Source organism: Paroedura picta, chromosome 8, assembly GCF_049243985.1.
Source record: "Paroedura picta isolate Pp20150507F chromosome 8, Ppicta_v3.0, whole genome shotgun sequence".
In the NCBI taxonomy this organism is placed as follows: Eukaryota; Metazoa; Chordata; class Lepidosauria; order Squamata; family Gekkonidae; genus Paroedura; species Paroedura picta.
Window position 1 is genome coordinate 62,958,716 of NC_135376.1, and position 18,671 is coordinate 62,977,386.

General features: G+C 41.1%; 1 protein-coding gene across 8 annotated transcripts in view; it reads left to right on the forward strand.

Annotated features, from left to right (window-relative positions):
- Nucleotides 1-18,671, forward strand: part of PTPRE (protein tyrosine phosphatase receptor type E) — a 131,086-nt gene that overhangs the window by 104,727 nt on the left and 7,688 nt on the right. For all 8 annotated transcript variants that reach the window (XM_077350105.1, XM_077350104.1, XM_077350106.1 and 5 more), the window contains 13 exons: nucleotides 1,250-1,326; nucleotides 1,445-1,481; nucleotides 4,821-4,918; nucleotides 6,177-6,296; nucleotides 8,206-8,369; nucleotides 10,948-11,083; nucleotides 11,322-11,471; nucleotides 12,406-12,499; nucleotides 12,730-12,806; nucleotides 14,115-14,249; nucleotides 14,940-15,065; nucleotides 16,425-16,576; nucleotides 17,567-17,702. In XM_077350105.1, the coding sequence (XP_077206220.1) occupies nucleotides 1,250-1,326; nucleotides 1,445-1,481; nucleotides 4,821-4,918; nucleotides 6,177-6,296; nucleotides 8,206-8,369; nucleotides 10,948-11,083; nucleotides 11,322-11,471; nucleotides 12,406-12,499; nucleotides 12,730-12,806; nucleotides 14,115-14,249; nucleotides 14,940-15,065; nucleotides 16,425-16,576; nucleotides 17,567-17,702 (1,502 nt within the window). The remainder of the gene's footprint in view (nucleotides 1-1,249; nucleotides 1,327-1,444; nucleotides 1,482-4,820; nucleotides 4,919-6,176; nucleotides 6,297-8,205; nucleotides 8,370-10,947; nucleotides 11,084-11,321; nucleotides 11,472-12,405; nucleotides 12,500-12,729; nucleotides 12,807-14,114; nucleotides 14,250-14,939; nucleotides 15,066-16,424; nucleotides 16,577-17,566; nucleotides 17,703-18,671) is intronic.

Here is an 18,671-nt window from a genome sequence, read left to right on the forward strand (position 1 = left end):
ATATGTTACCTACAAGGCAGAAAATGACTTGCTGTGTATTGCCTCTAGAACCATACAAAGTGTTCTTGGGATTTCTTTTGCTTTAATCCATTATGCACATGATGGAATGCCCGAGCTGGCGGCGACAGGGCTTCGGGGGAAATCCCCGATTATGCTCAATGTCGCCGCCATCCCAGGCACCGCCGAGCCCAGGCCCTTAGAAGACCTGCGTTAAGGAAACGTGGATTCTTCTGCGTTTTTGGGTCTGCCGAAGGCACAGGAGAGGGCTAGGTCAGGCTAGCCCTGTGCATAATCAGAGGAGCCAGGCTTTTGGGCCTGGCTCCTCCCCTGACCTACGGTGTCCCTGCAGGGATGCCTCTCACCCTTGTCAGCTCCACGGCCCAATGGAGCTGACAGGGGCATCCTCCCACCCCCACCATGGTGGGGAGAGCAGCATGCTGCACCCCACAATCATGAGGTGGGGCCCTCATACCCCTGATCCCCCCTACTGCCACTGCCGCCACTTTGGAGCACTCCCAGCACTTCCGACCCCACATTGTGTGCATGGGACCATTGCACCGGGGCAGCTGGTGTGCGCCAGGAAGCTCCTCCCCCATGCATAATTGGGGGACAGCGGGGGCTTTTTGCATAATGGGTCTTTGAAAGGCCAGTACAGTAAAACCTTTATTATCCAGCACTTGATGATTAAGAATTATACAGTTATAACTGTAACCCATACAGTTACTTGTTATTATTAGTTAACAATATCAATGTTATACTTAGCTATATGTAATGTTTCTTGTATAATTTCTTCAGTTCCATGTAAACCGCCCTGAACCTTCGGGAAGGGCGGTATATAAATGTGAAATAAATAAATAAATAAAAATTTAAAAAATTAAAAAATTAAAAAGACCATTCAGTTAAACCGGTTATTGCCTAGAGGGCAAACTCCTTCCCCATAACCATCATACCTTTGGACATTCATGTGTCTCTGCAACTTGGGTGCCCCTTCCCCCTCAGTCTATTATTAGGAAAGTCTTTGTATATTGAAGGAAAAGGAATCCAAAGAGGGTGCTGTTTGGTCACAGGATTCCTCTGTTGGGTCCAGAGGAATAAGTTGGCTTATCCTGCACATTTGATTAATCAGAAATCCCCACTCCCCAAGAATGCTGAATAAAAGAACTTCTGCTGAACTAAATTTCAAGGGGGTGCCAACAGTATGTCAATATTTTCTGTAAAAATTGTAATTATCTATATTCTTTTTTCTCAGATGATCATTCCAGAGTAATTTTGACGCAGATCGATGGAGTTCCATGTTCAGATTACATTAATGCTTCATATATAGATGTACGTTAATCACTGTTTAAAATTACTGATTTTTTTTAAGTGAGCAAAAAATTGGCTGACTGATTTTTAAATCTGTTTCCTATTAAAAGAAACAACACATTTATTTTTTCCCCTCCAGGGTTACAAGGAAAGGAATAAATTCATAGCAGCTCAAGGTATTTTTCCAGTCTCAATTAGTATTCTTAGGTTGTGAAGATATTCAAAAGCAGGTGCAGTGGATATGGGTGTAGTGAAGCAGTGCTAGAATTGCTGGCCCCAACTTCTCAATATCTGCACTTCAGCCAAAAAATTGTACACAGCCCTGCATGAGAATAAGAATACCTACCAAGACTCTAACACTAGTTGAGACCTGCTTTTTTGCTTTCATCCAAATTGCTTAGAAGCACTTGTTAGATTAGCTCTCCTTTCTACATGCCTACACTGTAAATGCTTTTGAATATTTTCACAGCACTTCTATTTGGAGGGTATCTTTTAAAGCATTTTTTAATTTGTGTCTCTGCATGTGCCAGAAGTATTTTAAATATATATACTTTAGTTGTCTCCTGTGCTGGCTGCAGTCAGTATTTGGACACACCAAGTTAGCTTATGACGATTTCCGACTGACAACTTACTATGCCATTCCCTAATTCGGTATAATATTTCTGGGATTCTTAAGTGGCCCATTGCAGCTTCCTGGAATTACATGTGTAAGAGGTATTGCCAATGTCAACTTTTGGTTTTATCCTAAAATGTTTCTTTTTCTTTTTTGCTTATCCTCCTTCTATTCTTCCTGCTTTAACTCTCATGAGGAAACAGTCTCCCTATACTGTTGCTGTAGTTGAGGGTAGAATAAAGATAGGAGCTTGTTCTCCCTCATTTTTGTATAAGTGTAGCTTTTTTCAACCTTTTGACCATGGAGGAACCCCTGAAATATTTTTCAGGATTCCAGGAACCTTGGAAATAGTGGCATGCCCCTTCAGAGAAGTGTGCACAGAAGAAGCAAGCCAATCAATTGACTGATTACCTACTGTTTCCATTTTGGAGAAAGGCTCGGCCTGTAGAGCAATAAGGGAAGTGAGCTCCATTGACATCTAGTGATGCCAGCAGTCATCTGAACTTCTGGAAACGGCTCTTCTGGGGAGCTTTCACATAAGTCCAGGTTCCCTGGAGTCCTGGTTAGGAATCCCTGGTAGTTTCTGTGTAGAATATGAAGGTGTTAAGTGAACATGGCAGTGTTGGTGGAAGGTGTTGTCAAGGTGCAACCAACTCATGGCAACCCCAGCAGATCTTTCAGTGCAAGGAGGCATTCAGAGATGCTTAGCCATTTCCTGCTTTGGTGTAGCAGCCCAGGTCAACCCTCCTTAGGTTACATGTTCCTATCCAAAATATAGCAGAAACAGATCAGTAGTTAGCGGGGGAAAATTATTTTTATGTGTGTGTGTTATCATGACTCTCCAGAGCGCTCTGCTTCAAAATGTAAAAAACCCTCTGTCAGATTGAGTTCCCTGCTTGTTAGTAATTTCCCCTTGATCTGTCAATCAGTGGGATATTATATAATTATATATAATTTATTATAGTATTTATATAGTATAATTACATAATGGTATACTATTATATACTAGTATTATATATATACTAGAAATTAAGCCCGCTGTAGAAGAAAGACAGCAGGCGCTAGAGAATGGGGAGGCAGCCTGTAGGCAAAGAACGAAGAAGAGGAAAGGAGGAATGGGAGGGAGAAAGAAGGGCAAGGGGTGGTTGAAAGGATGGGTAGAAGGGAGAAAGAAAGGAAGTAAAGGAGAAAGACAAGAAACAAGTGAGAGGGAGAGACAGAGAGACAGGAAAGAGATGGAGAAATAGAGGAGGTCAGGAAGTAAGGAAGAAAGGAAGGCAGGCAGAGAGGTAGGTGAAAGGGAAGGGGACAGGGGTGTGTGAAGGGTGGGGGGGAATCGTGGGGGTGTGAATCAGGAAGGGGATGTGGCGAGGAAAGAGGGGGTAGAGAGGAGTGTGTACGTGGGTGTGTGGGGTGGGGGAAGGGGTGGGAGAGCACGGTGGGTGTCTGTGTGTGTATATGTGGGGGCAGGGAAGCGGTGGCGGGGCGATCGTGGGGGGGCAGCCAGGGGGGTTGGCTGGTGTGTGTGCGTGTCTGTGGGGGTGGGGAAGCGGTGGCGGCATGATGGGGAGGCGGCCAGGGGGGGTTTGTGTGTGTGTGTGTGTGTCTGTGGGGGCGGGGAAGCGGCGGTGGGGCAATCGTGGGAGGAGCAGGCAGGGGGGCTGGCTGGTGAGTGTGTGTGTGTGCATGTCTGTGGGGGTGGGGAAGCGGCGGCGGCATGATGGGAGGGCAGCCAGGGGGGTTTTGTGTGTGTGTGGGGGTGGGAAAGTGGTGGTGGGGTGATTGTGGGGGGGCAGCCAGGGGGGGTTGGCTGGTGTGTGTGTGTATGCGTGTCTGTGGGGGTGGTGAAGCGGCGGCGGCACGATGGGGGGGCGGCCAGGGGGGTTGTGTGTGTGTGTGTGTCTAGGCGAGGGGAAGCCAGCGGGAGTACTCACTGTTGGGGAAGGCTGCTTCTCCTTGTGTGTGGTGAGTTCCTGTCTGGCAAGACGAGGCTGGGCCAAGCGGCCAATGGGGAGCCGGGCTTTGCACGGCTCCCCATTGGCCGCTTGGCCCTGGAGTGACACTCGGCCGAATCAGGAGCCGCAAAGGGGCTCCTGATTGGGCCCTCCAAATTTTTATCCCGGACAGAGCCCGCCCTTTCACTTCCCCCTTAGGGATTACTCTTTTATTTATTCCGCCCCACAGGAGTGGTTAAAGACATATATATATGTCTTTAAAAGATATATATATATATCTTTTCATTATGTCAGTGAAAAATACATAGTCTGAAAATCTTATTCCAATGTTCAGTGAAAGTTCTTTTGCCTGTTGCGTCTCCTGCTGTTGTCATACTTGCCAAAGGAGTTACCATCCTGAAGCCCATCAAGCCATGACAAACTTGAAGTGGGGTAATGTGCTCTGTTAAGAAAGCCCAAGTGTTCTTCATTTGTGTGCTAACATTAATTTCTGTGAACTTCATGAAGTACAGCATGGGGCTAGTGGGTAAGAGGAGCAGCCTGTAATGTGGAGAGCTGGGTTTGATTTCCCCGTCCTCCACATGCAGCCAGCTGGGTGACCATGGGCTAGTCACAGTCCTGTTAGAGCTATTCCCATAGAGCAGTCTCTCAGGCCCATCTACCTCACAGGGTGTTTGTTGTGGGGAGAGGATGTCAGCCACTTCTTCATGTAGTGAGAAGCAGGGTATAAAACCCAACTCCTCTTCTGGGTAGCTATATGTGAAACAGGAGTTAATGCATGCACAAGAGGTTTTTTTTTAATCCATCTGTTTTTATAAGGCTGTAACTCAAGTTCTGTGGAAAGAGATATGACTTTGCTACTGTATAATTTGCCTCTTGTTTAGTTGAATACAGTATTACTTGCTTCCTGACTAGCTTTTGATTGAACCTATATATTCAATGTTTAGGTCCTAAGCAAGACACAGTAAATGAATTCTGGAGGATGATATGGGAACAGAAGACTGCAACTATCGTCATGTTGACAAATGTGAAAGAGAGAAAGGAAGTAAGTTAGCTTTTAATTTTCTTTTCCTTTGGCCTGTTGTGAGATGGCCCTTAGTAATAAAACCACTTCCTATTCCAGTTCTTTAAGTGTCAGTCTGTGACAAAATTATTGCAGTATGGGTAACTCAACAAAAATGTGTAACTGTTGAAACAGTTTCAGGTGACTAATGGAGAAAATTAACCTTTTGTTTGTCAGCCTTTCGTCATGTCCTTACTGTACTAGGATTTATATAAACAAAATGTAGAATAAATGTACATAGCATTTTTCTTTGCTGGATTTTTCTCTAGTAGTTTTTCACCTTGGCATCTTCTATGTAGAAACATATTTTTTAATGGTATGAATGGTAATCAAACAATTAATAGTAAAAGGAAGAAAAATCTAGATTATTCAACATTATTTGATTGGGAAATCTTCATAATTTCATGGAGTTTTTCAACTATTCTTTAGAATGTTGTGTTCAACTTAGAGTCTTTCCAGAAAATGTTACAACTTTCTGGAATAAAACTGATAAAATTCAAGATGGTGAACTTTCCAGCATGTTTGCAACAGAAGAAACCACACACTATTGTATGTGGTTGTTTGTGTAACTTTCCTGTTTGTGCTTTTTAGGGAGCTATTTAAAACCAAGCACTATCTTTGGACTAGTAGAGACAAAATAAAATACCCCTAGTTTAGCAGCATAGACTTTTTTGTTACTCAAGGGTGACCTCTGCTGGTGTTTAAAGAGAAACGTTGACAGAATTATCAGTCTATCAATGTTTATACAGCCTGTTTCCTATAAGTAAATCTGGTCTGAAATTAGTATCTTTTACCCCATAACATGCCCAAAGCTTGGGGAAAAACATTAGCAGGATGCAGAAAGAGACAGCGTCCCATCTCAACATATTTTCAGGGTGTTAGGAGTTAACATTCTTTGCCCCAGGTTCAATCATTGTATTTCCATCCTAAAAGAATCTCAGTTAATGTAAATGGAAAGAGTTGTCTCTGTTTATGGTCATGGAGAGCTGCTGCCTTTCAAAGTAGATAGCATTGAGCTAAGTGGACCCGTAATTGGACTCAGAATGTCAGCTTCATGTATTCATGTTTGTGGTTACTACTTTGATTTTGCTGTGACAAGTAGGCACTGTCAATTTCAATTTCAGAATTTAAAAGTATATGTCCTAACTAGTTATAAAAATTTTCAATTATGAGGTTTTGAAATTGTTCTGTGTCCAGTTCTGGCTGACTTGCTGTGTGTTTGTACTTAATGTTGCCATAGGATAAATGCTTCCAGTACTGGCCTGATCAAGGATGCTGGACTTACGGAAACATCCGCGTTTCTGTGGAGGACTGTATAGTCCTTGTGGATTACACCATTAGGAAGTTTTGTATTCAGTCAGTAAGTAACAATTTGTTTCTTATTCCTATCTTGGAACCAGGGGCCAAGCCCATTGCATTCAGGAATACAACGGGCACTAAAATTTGGGTGTGGGTGGATGGAAGAACCCTGTGGATGTCCTCTTCCTCCCCCCAGGACCTGGAAAGGCTGCACCCTGGAGGCCTACGGGCAGGGAACTCACCGGCGGGGTCAGCTCTCATGAAGCACGAATCTGTAGCCTCTGAGCCTTCGAGAAAAGTGGAAGGAGGAAGGGGTGGTCTGGAGTTGGGGAGGGAAGATGATTGGCTGGCTGCTGGACAGACAGGCAAGCCAGTTGGAGGAGGCACTCAGTGGGTGTTAAGCGCTGAGTGGCATTTAAGCCATGAGACATGCTCCTCCTCCAAGGTTTTACCAGAAATATATTATGTGGAACAGATTTCATGCAAAGTTTTTGTCAGTTTGTTTTTAAGCAGCAGTCCTGCATAAAACTTGGTGATAAAACTTGGCTAGCTCTTCCTAAGCTGAGTAGATGGGAAAGAGATAGACGTGTCTTTGGTTCTGAAGTAAGGTATGAATAATTCCTCATCACTTTTGTGGAGGAACTCAAGGTTCTAGGTCAGGGGTCCTTAAGAAGGTACATATGAGCTTAATGGTACCTGCTGAGAACTTTCCTGGTGCCTGCCAAATGTTTTTAGAAAGTAGGTGGGGCCCAGCAGAACTTCTGGTTGTCTGTACCGTTTCTTTTTTAAGTTGCTTTGACAGCAGGTGCCATCACAGTGCATGGATTTTCAAGGAAGAAAATGTGCAAGAAAATATTTTAAACAATGTTTTTTAAAAATGATATCATGTTAAATAGAGATTCTGCTTGAAATGTTGAAGAGTTACAATGAGAGTTATGCATGACTTCACATCCTGTCATTTTTAGCTGCCCCTGCATCTTGTGGCAGCTAGTTTGTAGTTTTACCCAACACCATGTTTCAGAATTTCAAAAGCTGCTCACAGGCTCAAAAAGTTCAGGGAAACCATGTCCTATATAGCCAGTCTCCAAAGTAGATTGGCTAAGAAAGTGGTGGGTTTCCCCTCACTGGCGGTCCCTAAGCAGCAAATACATATCACGGATGCTATAGGCCAGCCTTTCCCAACTTATTTTTACTGTTGAGAAACCCCTGAAACATTCTTCAGGCTTTGAGAAACCACAGAAGTGGCACGATTCTGCAGAATATGGTTGGGCAACATAGCTGTGTTCATGCCAGCCTGGAGCCTCTTCCCTCCTCACCACCTCCAGGCTCATCATTGGCCACTTTGGGACAGGCCAACATGACTGTATATGGTCATATCACCTAATAAATGTTTAACAAATTTTAAAAATATATAAAAATTAAGTTCCACCAATCCAGGAAACCCTTCCAGGTCTGTCAAGAAACCTCAGAGTTTCATGAAACCCTGGTTGAGAAAGCCTGTTTTGAGTAGGGAGTTGGACTAGATGGCCTGTATGGCCCCTTTCAACTCTACGATTCTGTTGTGGGGCAAGTGAAAAGAGGCCTATCAAAAAGAGAATAATAAATGCAGACAAAACAGATGAGCAAATGTTCTTAATCTACTATGCAATATAGAATACTCTGAGTCAGTCAGCATTGTCAGAATTATTATGACTGCATTACCTCAGACTGTATTTAAATGCTCTCCCAGGGGAAAAAGGAAGTTTTATGTACGGAAACAGTTTTAGTGGTGTTTGAAGGGGAGAAAAGATCAAAGGGAAGCAGTCCTTCCAGGCCTTTTCTGTTTCCATTCTCAGCCATCTGTCTGTAAAGGCCATTTATTCACCTTGCAGAAAACCCTCTCTTTATATGTGTATGCAGGGGGAAATTTGTTCTGCTACTGTTGGTAATATTGAGGAATCATCTGTTGTTGTTTTTTTCTGGGACTCCAGCAAGTTGCTGATGGCTGCAAAGCTCCAAGGCTTGTAACTCAGCTTCATTTCACCAGCTGGCCAGATTTTGGAGTGCCTTTCACACCTATTGGAATGCTCAAGTTCCTAAAGAAAGTAAAATCATTGAATCCTATGCATGCTGGGCCAATTGTGGTTCACTGCAGGTATGTATAAGTACACATGTGCTCACCAGTATCTTGAGAGCCTGTTCTGGGAGTGGTCTTAACCATTTAGTAAAAGGGTCTTTGCAAGCTCAAATTACTAATCTCTCTTCAAATTCCTTTGAGCAATTTTTAGTCTGTGCTTTCTGAAAAATTCAGCAAACTCCTCATCTTAATTTTGATTGCTTAAAAAAAAAAAAACATAACCATAACAACAATGCAAAAGTTGTCAGTCAGGAAAGGTCTGAAGGAATTAATAGTATTATAATTCACAGACACAGAATTAAGAAATGGAGACAGTCGCTGATACAAAGACAAGTTTTGGCATCCTTGATATGAATCCCTTCGGCCAGTTCAGCAATTTTACATTCAGAAACAGAAAGTAAAGAAAGATACTACCTATGTAGATTAAACAACATTTCCTAAGGGACCAAGTATGATAGTTAAAGGAGCAAATTGAAGTTGTTGTTGCTGTTATTAGGTTCTAGAAACATATCTACCACAATAAATCAAACATTTTCCTTATCTGCAAATACAATGGTAAAAAGAGAAAAGATACAACCCCTCCCCAGAGTTGTAACATCCTACCACAACAATAAAAAATTAACTAATCAAAAAGTTAAATAAATCCCAGTGCTTTCTTCTTAATCATGTGCAATATATTATACAAAGTCCACATTTTATAAGAGGGGCAAATGGAAGTCAGTATTGCAGTTGTAAAATTATTTTCTTCAAATATTTCTGGTAGCTGCTCTTTCCTACCACATATGTTTAAAAGTCCACTTCTGTTTGATCACTCCTCCAGCAAGCTTCATTATTCATCCAGTAGCACCTTTAAGACCAACAAAGATTTATTCAGGGTGTGAGCTTTTGAGTGCAAGCGCTCTTCCTCAGACTATGATCTCCTTACATGACAGGGAATATATAGCAAAAATCAATTCTGTTATATCAGTAGATTGTTATATCAGTCACAACCAAATACAGCCAATGATAATCCTTTGTCAAAATAGCCAATAAGCTGTTTAAAGAGTATGTCAACACAAGATAAAGAAAGCATAACCTTTATTTCATAAAGCAGAATATTAGCATCTTTCTGGTAATTAATTGCTGCATGAGAATTTTACATTTTTAGCTTCTGATATCAGCCTCCTCTGATCCCCCCTAAAGGTTAGGAACCTTCCAGAACAGCACTTCATGAGGAGCTGCAAAAACATTGTCCTGTGTGACCAGTGTATAGAAGATTGTCTATCACTCTCTTCTTTTTCTTCTTTTTACATATTTTATTCTATGGAAAGAACAACAATCTATACAATAAATCATATTTTATATGACCAGTCCAGTATCATAGTTGGAAATAAGGTGTGTTTTGTGGATCCTAAATTCAAGGTGCTGTTTCAGATCTGAATAACAGTAATGGGAAAATAATAAAATGCTAGAATCCAAGAGAAAAGTTTATGCCTGGCACAGGATGCCAGGCCCTTTTCCTCAGAAGGAAGGTTGAAAATCAGATATGGTGATAATTTTTATTACTAATTCTGTCAACTAGGTTCCCTCTAGTGGCTGTTCCATCTATAACTTCTAATATTTAATTCAATAATAACAGTGTTGACCAAATTCTATTTTGATACATTATTAGCTTTAAGTTTCTGAGTAATGTGGAATCAGTACAGTGTTCTAGATTCTAGAACCGAGTCAGGGATATTTATCGATATGGTTATGGTCAAAGTAAAAGTCAGCCTGTGGCTCAAACTACATCGGACACCCCCCACCCTGCCAAATTCTGAAAGGCCAACTGGGAGAAAAAGAACAGTGGGGAAAGGCTATGGATGAAAAGAAGTAAAGCTTCACTAGTCTACCCCCTAATAACCATTTGTACTTTAAATTGCACCACTTCATAAGACTTGTATGTTCGTATAAAGAGGAACTATGATTCAGTGGAAGAGTGTTTTCTTTGCAAGCCAAAGTTCCCAGGCTCAGTCTCTAGCATCACCAGAAAAGGGAAGTAAGTTCCAGTTAGACAGAACTAACCTTAAAAGTTCAGTGTTCTGACTCAGTAAAAGGCATCTTCATAAGTTCAAGGCATCTTGTGTACTTTGGCCCCAAGTAATAGAATGTTTTTCTTTCCTTTTTTGAAGAGAGGGAGGAATACTGCTTATGTATTTTGGATTGCAGATTGCAAATTGTTTTTTGGACTTGCAGGGTAAGAATGATAAGAATTGGAAGGGGCCACACAGGCCATCAAGTCCAACCTCCTGCTCAATGCAGGATCAGCCTAAAGCATCCATAATAAAGAGCTGTCCAGCCGATGCTTAAAGACCACCAGCATGGAGGCTAACAATGTTGTTACCTGGCTAACAATGGTCCACATGAAATGGGATGCTCCCATTTAGCGCAAATTTTGTAATAGATGCTGCGTATGCATGATCTCTCTTATACAACTTGCAGTCCAAGTGAGGAGAATGAGTAAGGTTGGGAGAGCATAGCAACAGTAAGAATTCTTTGGGAGGGGATGCCACTGTACAACTAAACAAAACACTTCTGCAGGCTTTGACTCCGGCTGTGTGTTTCTTTTCTTCCAAAGTGCTGGTGTAGGTCGGACAGGCACATTCATAGTAATAGATGCCATGATTGACATGATGCACGCAGAACAGAAGGTTGATGTTTTTGAGTTTGTAGCAAGAATCCGCAATCAGCGCCCACAAATGGTTCAGACTGATGTAAGTAAATCAATCCATCTGATAATACTGTGGTTACATTGTCATGTTTACACTCCAATTAAATTTCCTCCTTTTTCTGATTATAAAACTGTGGGTTTATATGTTTATATCAGCAAATCGAGGTGGGAGGTTATTAAACCGAAAATGAATATGCCAGGTGTAATTATTTGCATGGTCTTTAACTAAAAATAATTGCAAGTGTGCTGGTTAATATATGTGCTTGCTTGCCTCTTTTCAGATGCAGTATTCCTTCATTTATCAAGCCTTACTTGAATACTACCTCTATGGAGACACTGAACTAGATGTGTCCTCTTTGGAAAAGCACTTGCAGCCCTCACACAATGCAACCCCAAATCTAGTCAAGATTGGTCTAGAAGAAGAGTTTAAAGTAAGCATTAAAGATTTGTTTTTTTACAAATCTTAACTAGGACTAGCGCTAACATATATCAAATTCTTTTTAATGAGTCAAAATACGTCCCTTAAAAAAACAACCAACCAATGAAACATCTGATCTAGATTATAAGTGAAATGGGCCAGGCTGTGGATACATGAAAACTTGACACTTGTAGTTCAAGGAAACTATTCTAAAACTTGTTCAGGTTAAGATTTTTAACTTTGTCCTTGTGCATTTTGACTGCTGCTGAATCTGCAGTGAGCTTCATATGAACAGAAGTTTGGGAATTCTTTGGGAATTTCTGCTGCAGGACATGGAGATTGCTGTAGTTTTAAGTGTCCTTCCACAAGCACACAAGTTTGTATGGATGGCCAAGGAATACGTGTTTCTCTTGTATACTAACACTAACTCATATTAGGGGGGAAAGTATAGAGAACAGTGCTGTCAGTTTCCTCATCTCTGCAGACTACTTTGTGGTTACCCAAGGCACAGAAGTTGGTGGGTAAAAATCCAACATGTATTAATATCTGTAAAATAGTACTAGGAATGCTGGTGCAAAGGGTTGAATGATTTGTGATTAAATGTATCAACTAGAAATCATTACCATGGAATGTAATTTGAATGTCAGCTGTTTTAAGCATTTTAAAATATGCTGGAAGCCCATGCTGTGTGTGATGGTGGACTCTGATCTGGAAAACCGGATTTGATTCCCCACTCCTCCATATTAAGCCTGCTGGGTGATCTTGGACTAGTCACAGTTTTCTCAGAGCTCTCTCAGCCTCACCTACATTACAGGCGTCTGTTGTGGGGAGAGGAAGGGAAGGCAATCATTAGCCACTTTGAGACTCCTTAGGGGAGAGATTCAAAATAGGTGTAAAACCTGTTTCATTCTTGAATCTTCATTTTTAGTATGCACTTTTTGTTGCAGAAATTAACAAATGTTAGAATAATGAAAGAAAACATGAGAACCGGCAATCTGCCAGCAAATATGAAGAAAGCAAGAGTTATCCAAATAATCCCATGTAAGTTATTAATTTCCCATTTCACAAAAACTGTAATAATTTCAGTTATACAAATTGCCTAATTGAGCATAGTGTTATCATACATTCAACAGCAGATGGCACTGCTAGACTGCAACACAGATGCATTTCCTTGTAAATTTGATTCTGCAAGGCATGGTTTGCACAGTATTATTAACCGTGAAATGTTAGATATTCCAAGAAATCTAATATATGTTGGTTTTGTACTTTAGATGACTTTAACAGAGTGATTCTTTCAATGAAACGAGGTCAAGAATATACAGACTATATCAATGCTTCCTTCATAGATGTAAGTACTTGAGTTTGAATGAAATGCACCTAACATTGATTTAGAAGTCTCTTCAACAATCAGCTTTGTTTAGGACTAAAATGAAACATTGTGTTGTTGTTTTGTTGAGAACACGTGTGTGTCTGCATGTAAATGTTTTACTATTATTGTATGGTATGATCTGTTAAGCTTTGTTATCTGACTTCATTTTTTAAACATAAGGAATCAAATTGCCATTGGATTACAATGTTAACATGGGTATAGGGGGAGGAAGTGGCAGGATTTCCTTTCTTTTTTCCTTGTTACTTAAAAACATAAATCCTCATATATTGCAATCAAATGAGAAGTACCCATTCTTCCATTAATAAAAGATGCACTTTGCTATAGGGCTATGCTTCTTTATGGGCTCAATAGTGAAGTTCATCTCTGTTTTAAGATCATAAGAGAAGCCATGTTGAATCAGGCCAATGGTCCATCCAGATAAATGCTTTGTGTCACACAGAGGCTAAAATCCAGGTGCCACCAGTGAGGCCAGAACTCTAAAAAAAAAAAAAAAACACTGTTGTCTTTCAGGCACCAAGAACACAGAACATCATTGCCCTAGATATAATGTTACCACTATATCTTGTGGCTAATAGCCAGTGATAGACACTTGCTCATATTTTCATGGGAGGGAGGCTCAGGGGCCAATGGAAGGTGATTGAATTTGGTATGAATTAAATGTTAACTTTCTTTGGCTAGAACTTACATCTTCAAATATCAGTCAGCAAAGATATATGCAGCAAAGGGAGACCCAAGGGAAGATATTGCCAGGGAATTCTTCAGTTTATCCACTCATTAAGTGAAGAAGTTTTTTAAAACCCTGAATTAACTGCCCTTCACTTCATTGGACATCCCTGAGTTCCAGTGTAAAATAAGAGGGGGGAGTGTAACTGATGATGAGAAGCTAATCTAGTGTGATTAAGCAAATTAACACTTCTGCAGTGTAATCCCGAAAACACTTTTCCTGAGATTCAGCCCTCTAACAGGCCTAAATAGGCCTATTTAGGATTGCTCCCCTACTGTCTACGAAAAACTCAAGGACCTCAGTGCGGATTCTTAGCTAAATAAGCTTAATTAATACTTCTCCTTAATGATTCTGTGTGTTGGCCTGAAAGTTATTTAAAGTCATAGATGGTAGCTTTAAAATAGCTGCTGTTTAAAAATCTATTCTAATATTTCTAGATCATTTAGAATTACTTTGAAGGGAGAAGTAAGAATATCAATTTTGAGGCCTCCAAGGCATCAAATCATGTTTGTGCTTCTTTTTCTTTTCTGTTTTGTCTGAAGGGCTATCGCCAAAAGGATTACTTTATTGCAACTCAAGGACCTCTTCCTCATACTGTGGAAGATTTCTGGCGAATGGTGTGGGAATGGAAATGCCACACAATCGTTATGCTTACTGAAGTCTTGGAAAGGGAGCAAGTATGATCTGTTTGAGCCAAAGTTTTTATATGCTGCTTTTATTAATACTTGTTAAGTTGGCTTAGTGGTATGAAGTTTCATTAGTACACTTCAACTAAGTGTGTTAACAGTCCACAACGATTACCTGCTGTATATTCTCCTTGCTCCAAAGCACAAGAGTATTTGGAAGCAAAGAATAATGGGACTACCACCAGTAAGGTTTTTACATTTAGCTGGCAGTTTGTACAGCTGCTCCAACCAGTCACAAAACCTACTGGCTCAGTACAGGACAAAGCTTGTGGTGGTTGTGTGCCCCCTGCATCATGCCATGTGGAAAACTGAAGTATGTCCAGTGTTAGAGTGTGGCTGACTCTAACGCGGCTTGAAGTGCCTTAATGCTGATAATTCCTGCTATAGCTTCTGCTATATTACTAAGTAAACAGATCTGTATTTAAGTACTCTGGCTATGAGAGCTGGAGAGGAAGAACCAGGTCAAAGAAAAAGGAAGTTTCAGGTAATATTATTAGGGAGATGGCTTTGGGGCAAGGTTAATAGAAAGAAAGCAAGGATAACATAAGCCACATAAAATTAATATTCTTGAGGAATTTTTTGATGAAGGTTATAAAGGAAATACTTTTATGTTGCAGCTGTTGGATCTTTCAATTGCAAGTTCAGAAAGCAATGTCTGTACCTTTCTCCTTTATGTTACAGGAAAAGTGTTTTCAGTATTGGCCATCAGATGGGTCTGTTACTTATGGAGCCATTACCATAGAGATAAAGAGTGATGCCCTCGCTGATGCTATTAGCATAAGGGACTTTCTGATTACACACAGCCAGGTACTGTTGATTACTTTAATGTGCATTTTGAGTCCAAGCTACTTTTAAATTTTAAAATTACATTTAAACAAAATTCCATATTTTGGAGGCTCTGTGAAACTAATGTGTGACCCTTGTCAGCTGATCATCAATAGCATAAATTAGAAGAAGAAGAAGAGTTGGTTCTTATATAAATTAGTGTATTATATGCCCACATGGAGATGTCCCTTATATCAGTGGTCCCCAACCTTTTTATCACCAGGGACCGGTCAACACTTGACAAGTTTACTGAGGCTCAGGGGGGGGGGAGTTTTGTCAAGGGACGTCACCACCTCCTGAGCCCCTGCTCTACTTGCTTTCCCGCCAGCACCCCTGACTTCCCGCTGCCCGCTGGGGGTGCTGCCAGCAACAGCTGCGCAGTGCCATGCTAAGGGAGAGCCCCAGCCATGGCGGCCACCAGAGAGCACCAAAGGTGAGCCGGCAGCAGAGTGGCAGGGCAGCCCCCGAGGCAGCAGCCAGGGAGGAGGGCGAGGAGGAACCGCGGCCCAGTACCGACTGATCCCCTGGACCAGGGGTTGGAGACCACTGCCTTATATAACATGTTTGTTTGTTTGTTTATTTATAATATATTTCTATACTGCCCTCCCTTGTCGCTCTGGGTGGTTTACACAGAACACAGGGATTGTACAGTGTAATTCATCAGGTAAACAATAATACCAGTGGATTCCATAACTGAAGATAACCAGTACTATAACATTTCCTAATTTGCTAATTATGATCCCATAGTTTGGTTGGTTTGGGATTCAGTTCATAGGGAGGGGTTTTCTGGGTGCCCAGCAGATGCTATTGGTTCAGTCAGCCTCAACCAAATGCCTGGTGGAAGAGCTCCATTTTGCAGGCTCTGCAGATGTTAAATAGGATTGGAGAGAGGACCACTTCCTGTGGGATTCCACATGTGAGCTGGTGGAAGCTTGATAGTCTCTCTCCTATTGCTGCCGTCTGTCCACAACCCCAGAGAAGGAGATCAACCATTTGAGGGCTGCCCCCATTTCCTGGCATCAGCAAGGCAGTGAGGTAAAAGCTCATGGCTGACTTGTCAAATGCTACTGAGAGGTCTAATAGCACAAACAGTGCTGACCCACCTTGGTCCAGCTGGCAGCAGAGGTCATCTGTCAGGGTGACTAGCACTGTTTCTACCCCATGGACAGATTGAAAGCCTGATTGGGATGGGTCTAGGACTGAAGCTTCTTCCAGGAATACTAATATTTGGTCTGCGACAGCCCTTTCTACCATTTGCATGGATGCATAGTTGGTGTCCAAAGAATAGAGAATTTTCATCCTATCCTTACATTTGTGCTTTTCTTACTTTTGAATAATCAGGAAAAACATGGCAGAGTTGTCCGACAGTTCCATTTCCATGGATGGCCTGAAATTGGGATTCCCTCTGAAGGCAAAGGAATGATTGACCTTATTGCAGCTGTCCAAAAACAGCAGCAGCAGACAGGAAACCATCCAATTACAGTGCACTGCAGGTAAAACATACATAGTTGATTTTGTCCCATGTTCATTCCTTTATATTAGGGCAAATCTTAACTACAGTGTGCCTTCACTTGGTCATACGGAATCTTCTGATCAGTTAACTCAATACACCTGCTTTTGATAGTGTACTGGGAAATGTAATCCTAAACTCTAGATGTCGGCATACTGTCAGTGTTATTGCTGCTCTAGCATAGATAATTAGTATGCTATCCTTTCTCAGCATAAAAAAGAATTACCAAAAAGACTCAGGGTACTGAGAACAAAATGACTGCTTTGGAATCCATCCCACCAATCAGGTGACATCAGGTTCTGGTAATTACCTTCAAGGCCATACGCAGTCAGGACCAGGGCCAGAGTATTCTCTGTTCTGGCCCCCACCTGGTGGAACGAGCTCCCATAGGAGATCAGGGCCCTGATGGAGCTTAAACAGTTCTGCAGGGCCTGCAAAAAGGAGCTTTTCCACCAGGCATTTGGTTGAGACCAGACACAATCAATAGCGACTGAAAGGCCCCTGCTCCCCCCTCCCTCTCAGAACTCCACCAGAATACTCTGGACTTGTTTGCACTGTTGCATTGTTCATATTGTTTATACTGTTATATTGTTATATGGTTACAACTATTAGTTATTAGCATTATTGTACGGTTATTCATATGTTATAGACTGTTTCATGTACTGTTCTTATGTTCTTATGTTCCATGTAAACCGCCCTGAGACTCCGGGGAGGGCGGTATATATATATATACACATATATATATGTGTATGTATATATACATATATATGTGTGTCTATAAAATAATAAATAAAATTAAAATAAATGGAGCCTTGACAGACAACATTAAACTAGATGGACTAATCACTTGACAAGATAATGCAGTTTCTCATGTTCAAATCGCTTGCACTGTCATTGGCTGTATTATGAATATAATTCTCGATGCATGGTATATGAATTTGGCATGAAGCAAATAAATGTATTTGTCTTGTAGTGCTGGAGCTGGAAGAACAGGAACCTTCATAGCACTCAGTAATATTTTGGAGCGAGTAAAAGCTGAGGGGCTTTTAGATGTATTTCAAGCTGTGAAGAGTTTACGGCTGCAGAGACCACATATGGTGCAAACACTGGTATGTTATTTAATGATAAAAATCATCAAAAAATAATGGGGTACTGATACCTCGAGTGTGCTTGGACTCAGCAAAAGGAGCCAATGGACCTTGGATTAAAAATACAACATGGACAAAATGGTTAACAAAAAGAAATCAGGCAAAGAAAAGTGACTGAGAATTAGCATCTAAAACTGATCTCCTCATTACTTACAAATTTCCTGATCCAGTCTCTGGATCCATTTGATCAGCCTTATGCCCTCCTGTCTGAGGGCACAGGTTCCATTGCAAGCAGCCCACCACTAATAATTGGGCCCAGGAAGTCACACTTAAGCTTCTTGGTAGAACAGTGTTTTGCCTTGCACAAGACTGGGATTATTTTGTGACTTAGATGGTTAAGGAGCCAATTCTGAGGTTCAATTTTGACCTGGGACATTAAAGTCAAGAACAGAAGGGATTTAACATTATCTGTGATAGAGAAACTGTCTCCATTAAGAATGTGGATGCTAATTTTGTAGCTCAAATGCAGAAAGGCTGTTCTGAGTGTTTTAAGTCACTCCATGAGGGGGAAATGTGCAGGATGTTGTCAAAATAAGAAAAAGAAAAAGAAAATAAAGACGGGAGTCATGATCTGTAGCAGTCATGAACATTGTTCTTTATAGAGATCTGTTTCTGTTAAACTTGATGTGATATTGGCAGATCAGTGAAGAGACATTCTATATTTTACCCTCAACTGCTTGGGTGTTCTGGGCAGTTCTGAGTGACAGAATAGCTGTTCTAGAGAGGAGAGCTTTAACCATGTCTTCCCAGGCCTCGGTCACATGCATATCTTCCCAGACTATTATGTATCCTAAAGGAGGAAAACACACACATATGAGAAGTATACAAGGCAATGAAGAGTTTTTGTAAAATTATAATGTCATACTATTTTCTGTGTATGATAGATTAAGTGATAATGTTAAGTGTACTTCACTGGGATTATTGTAATGT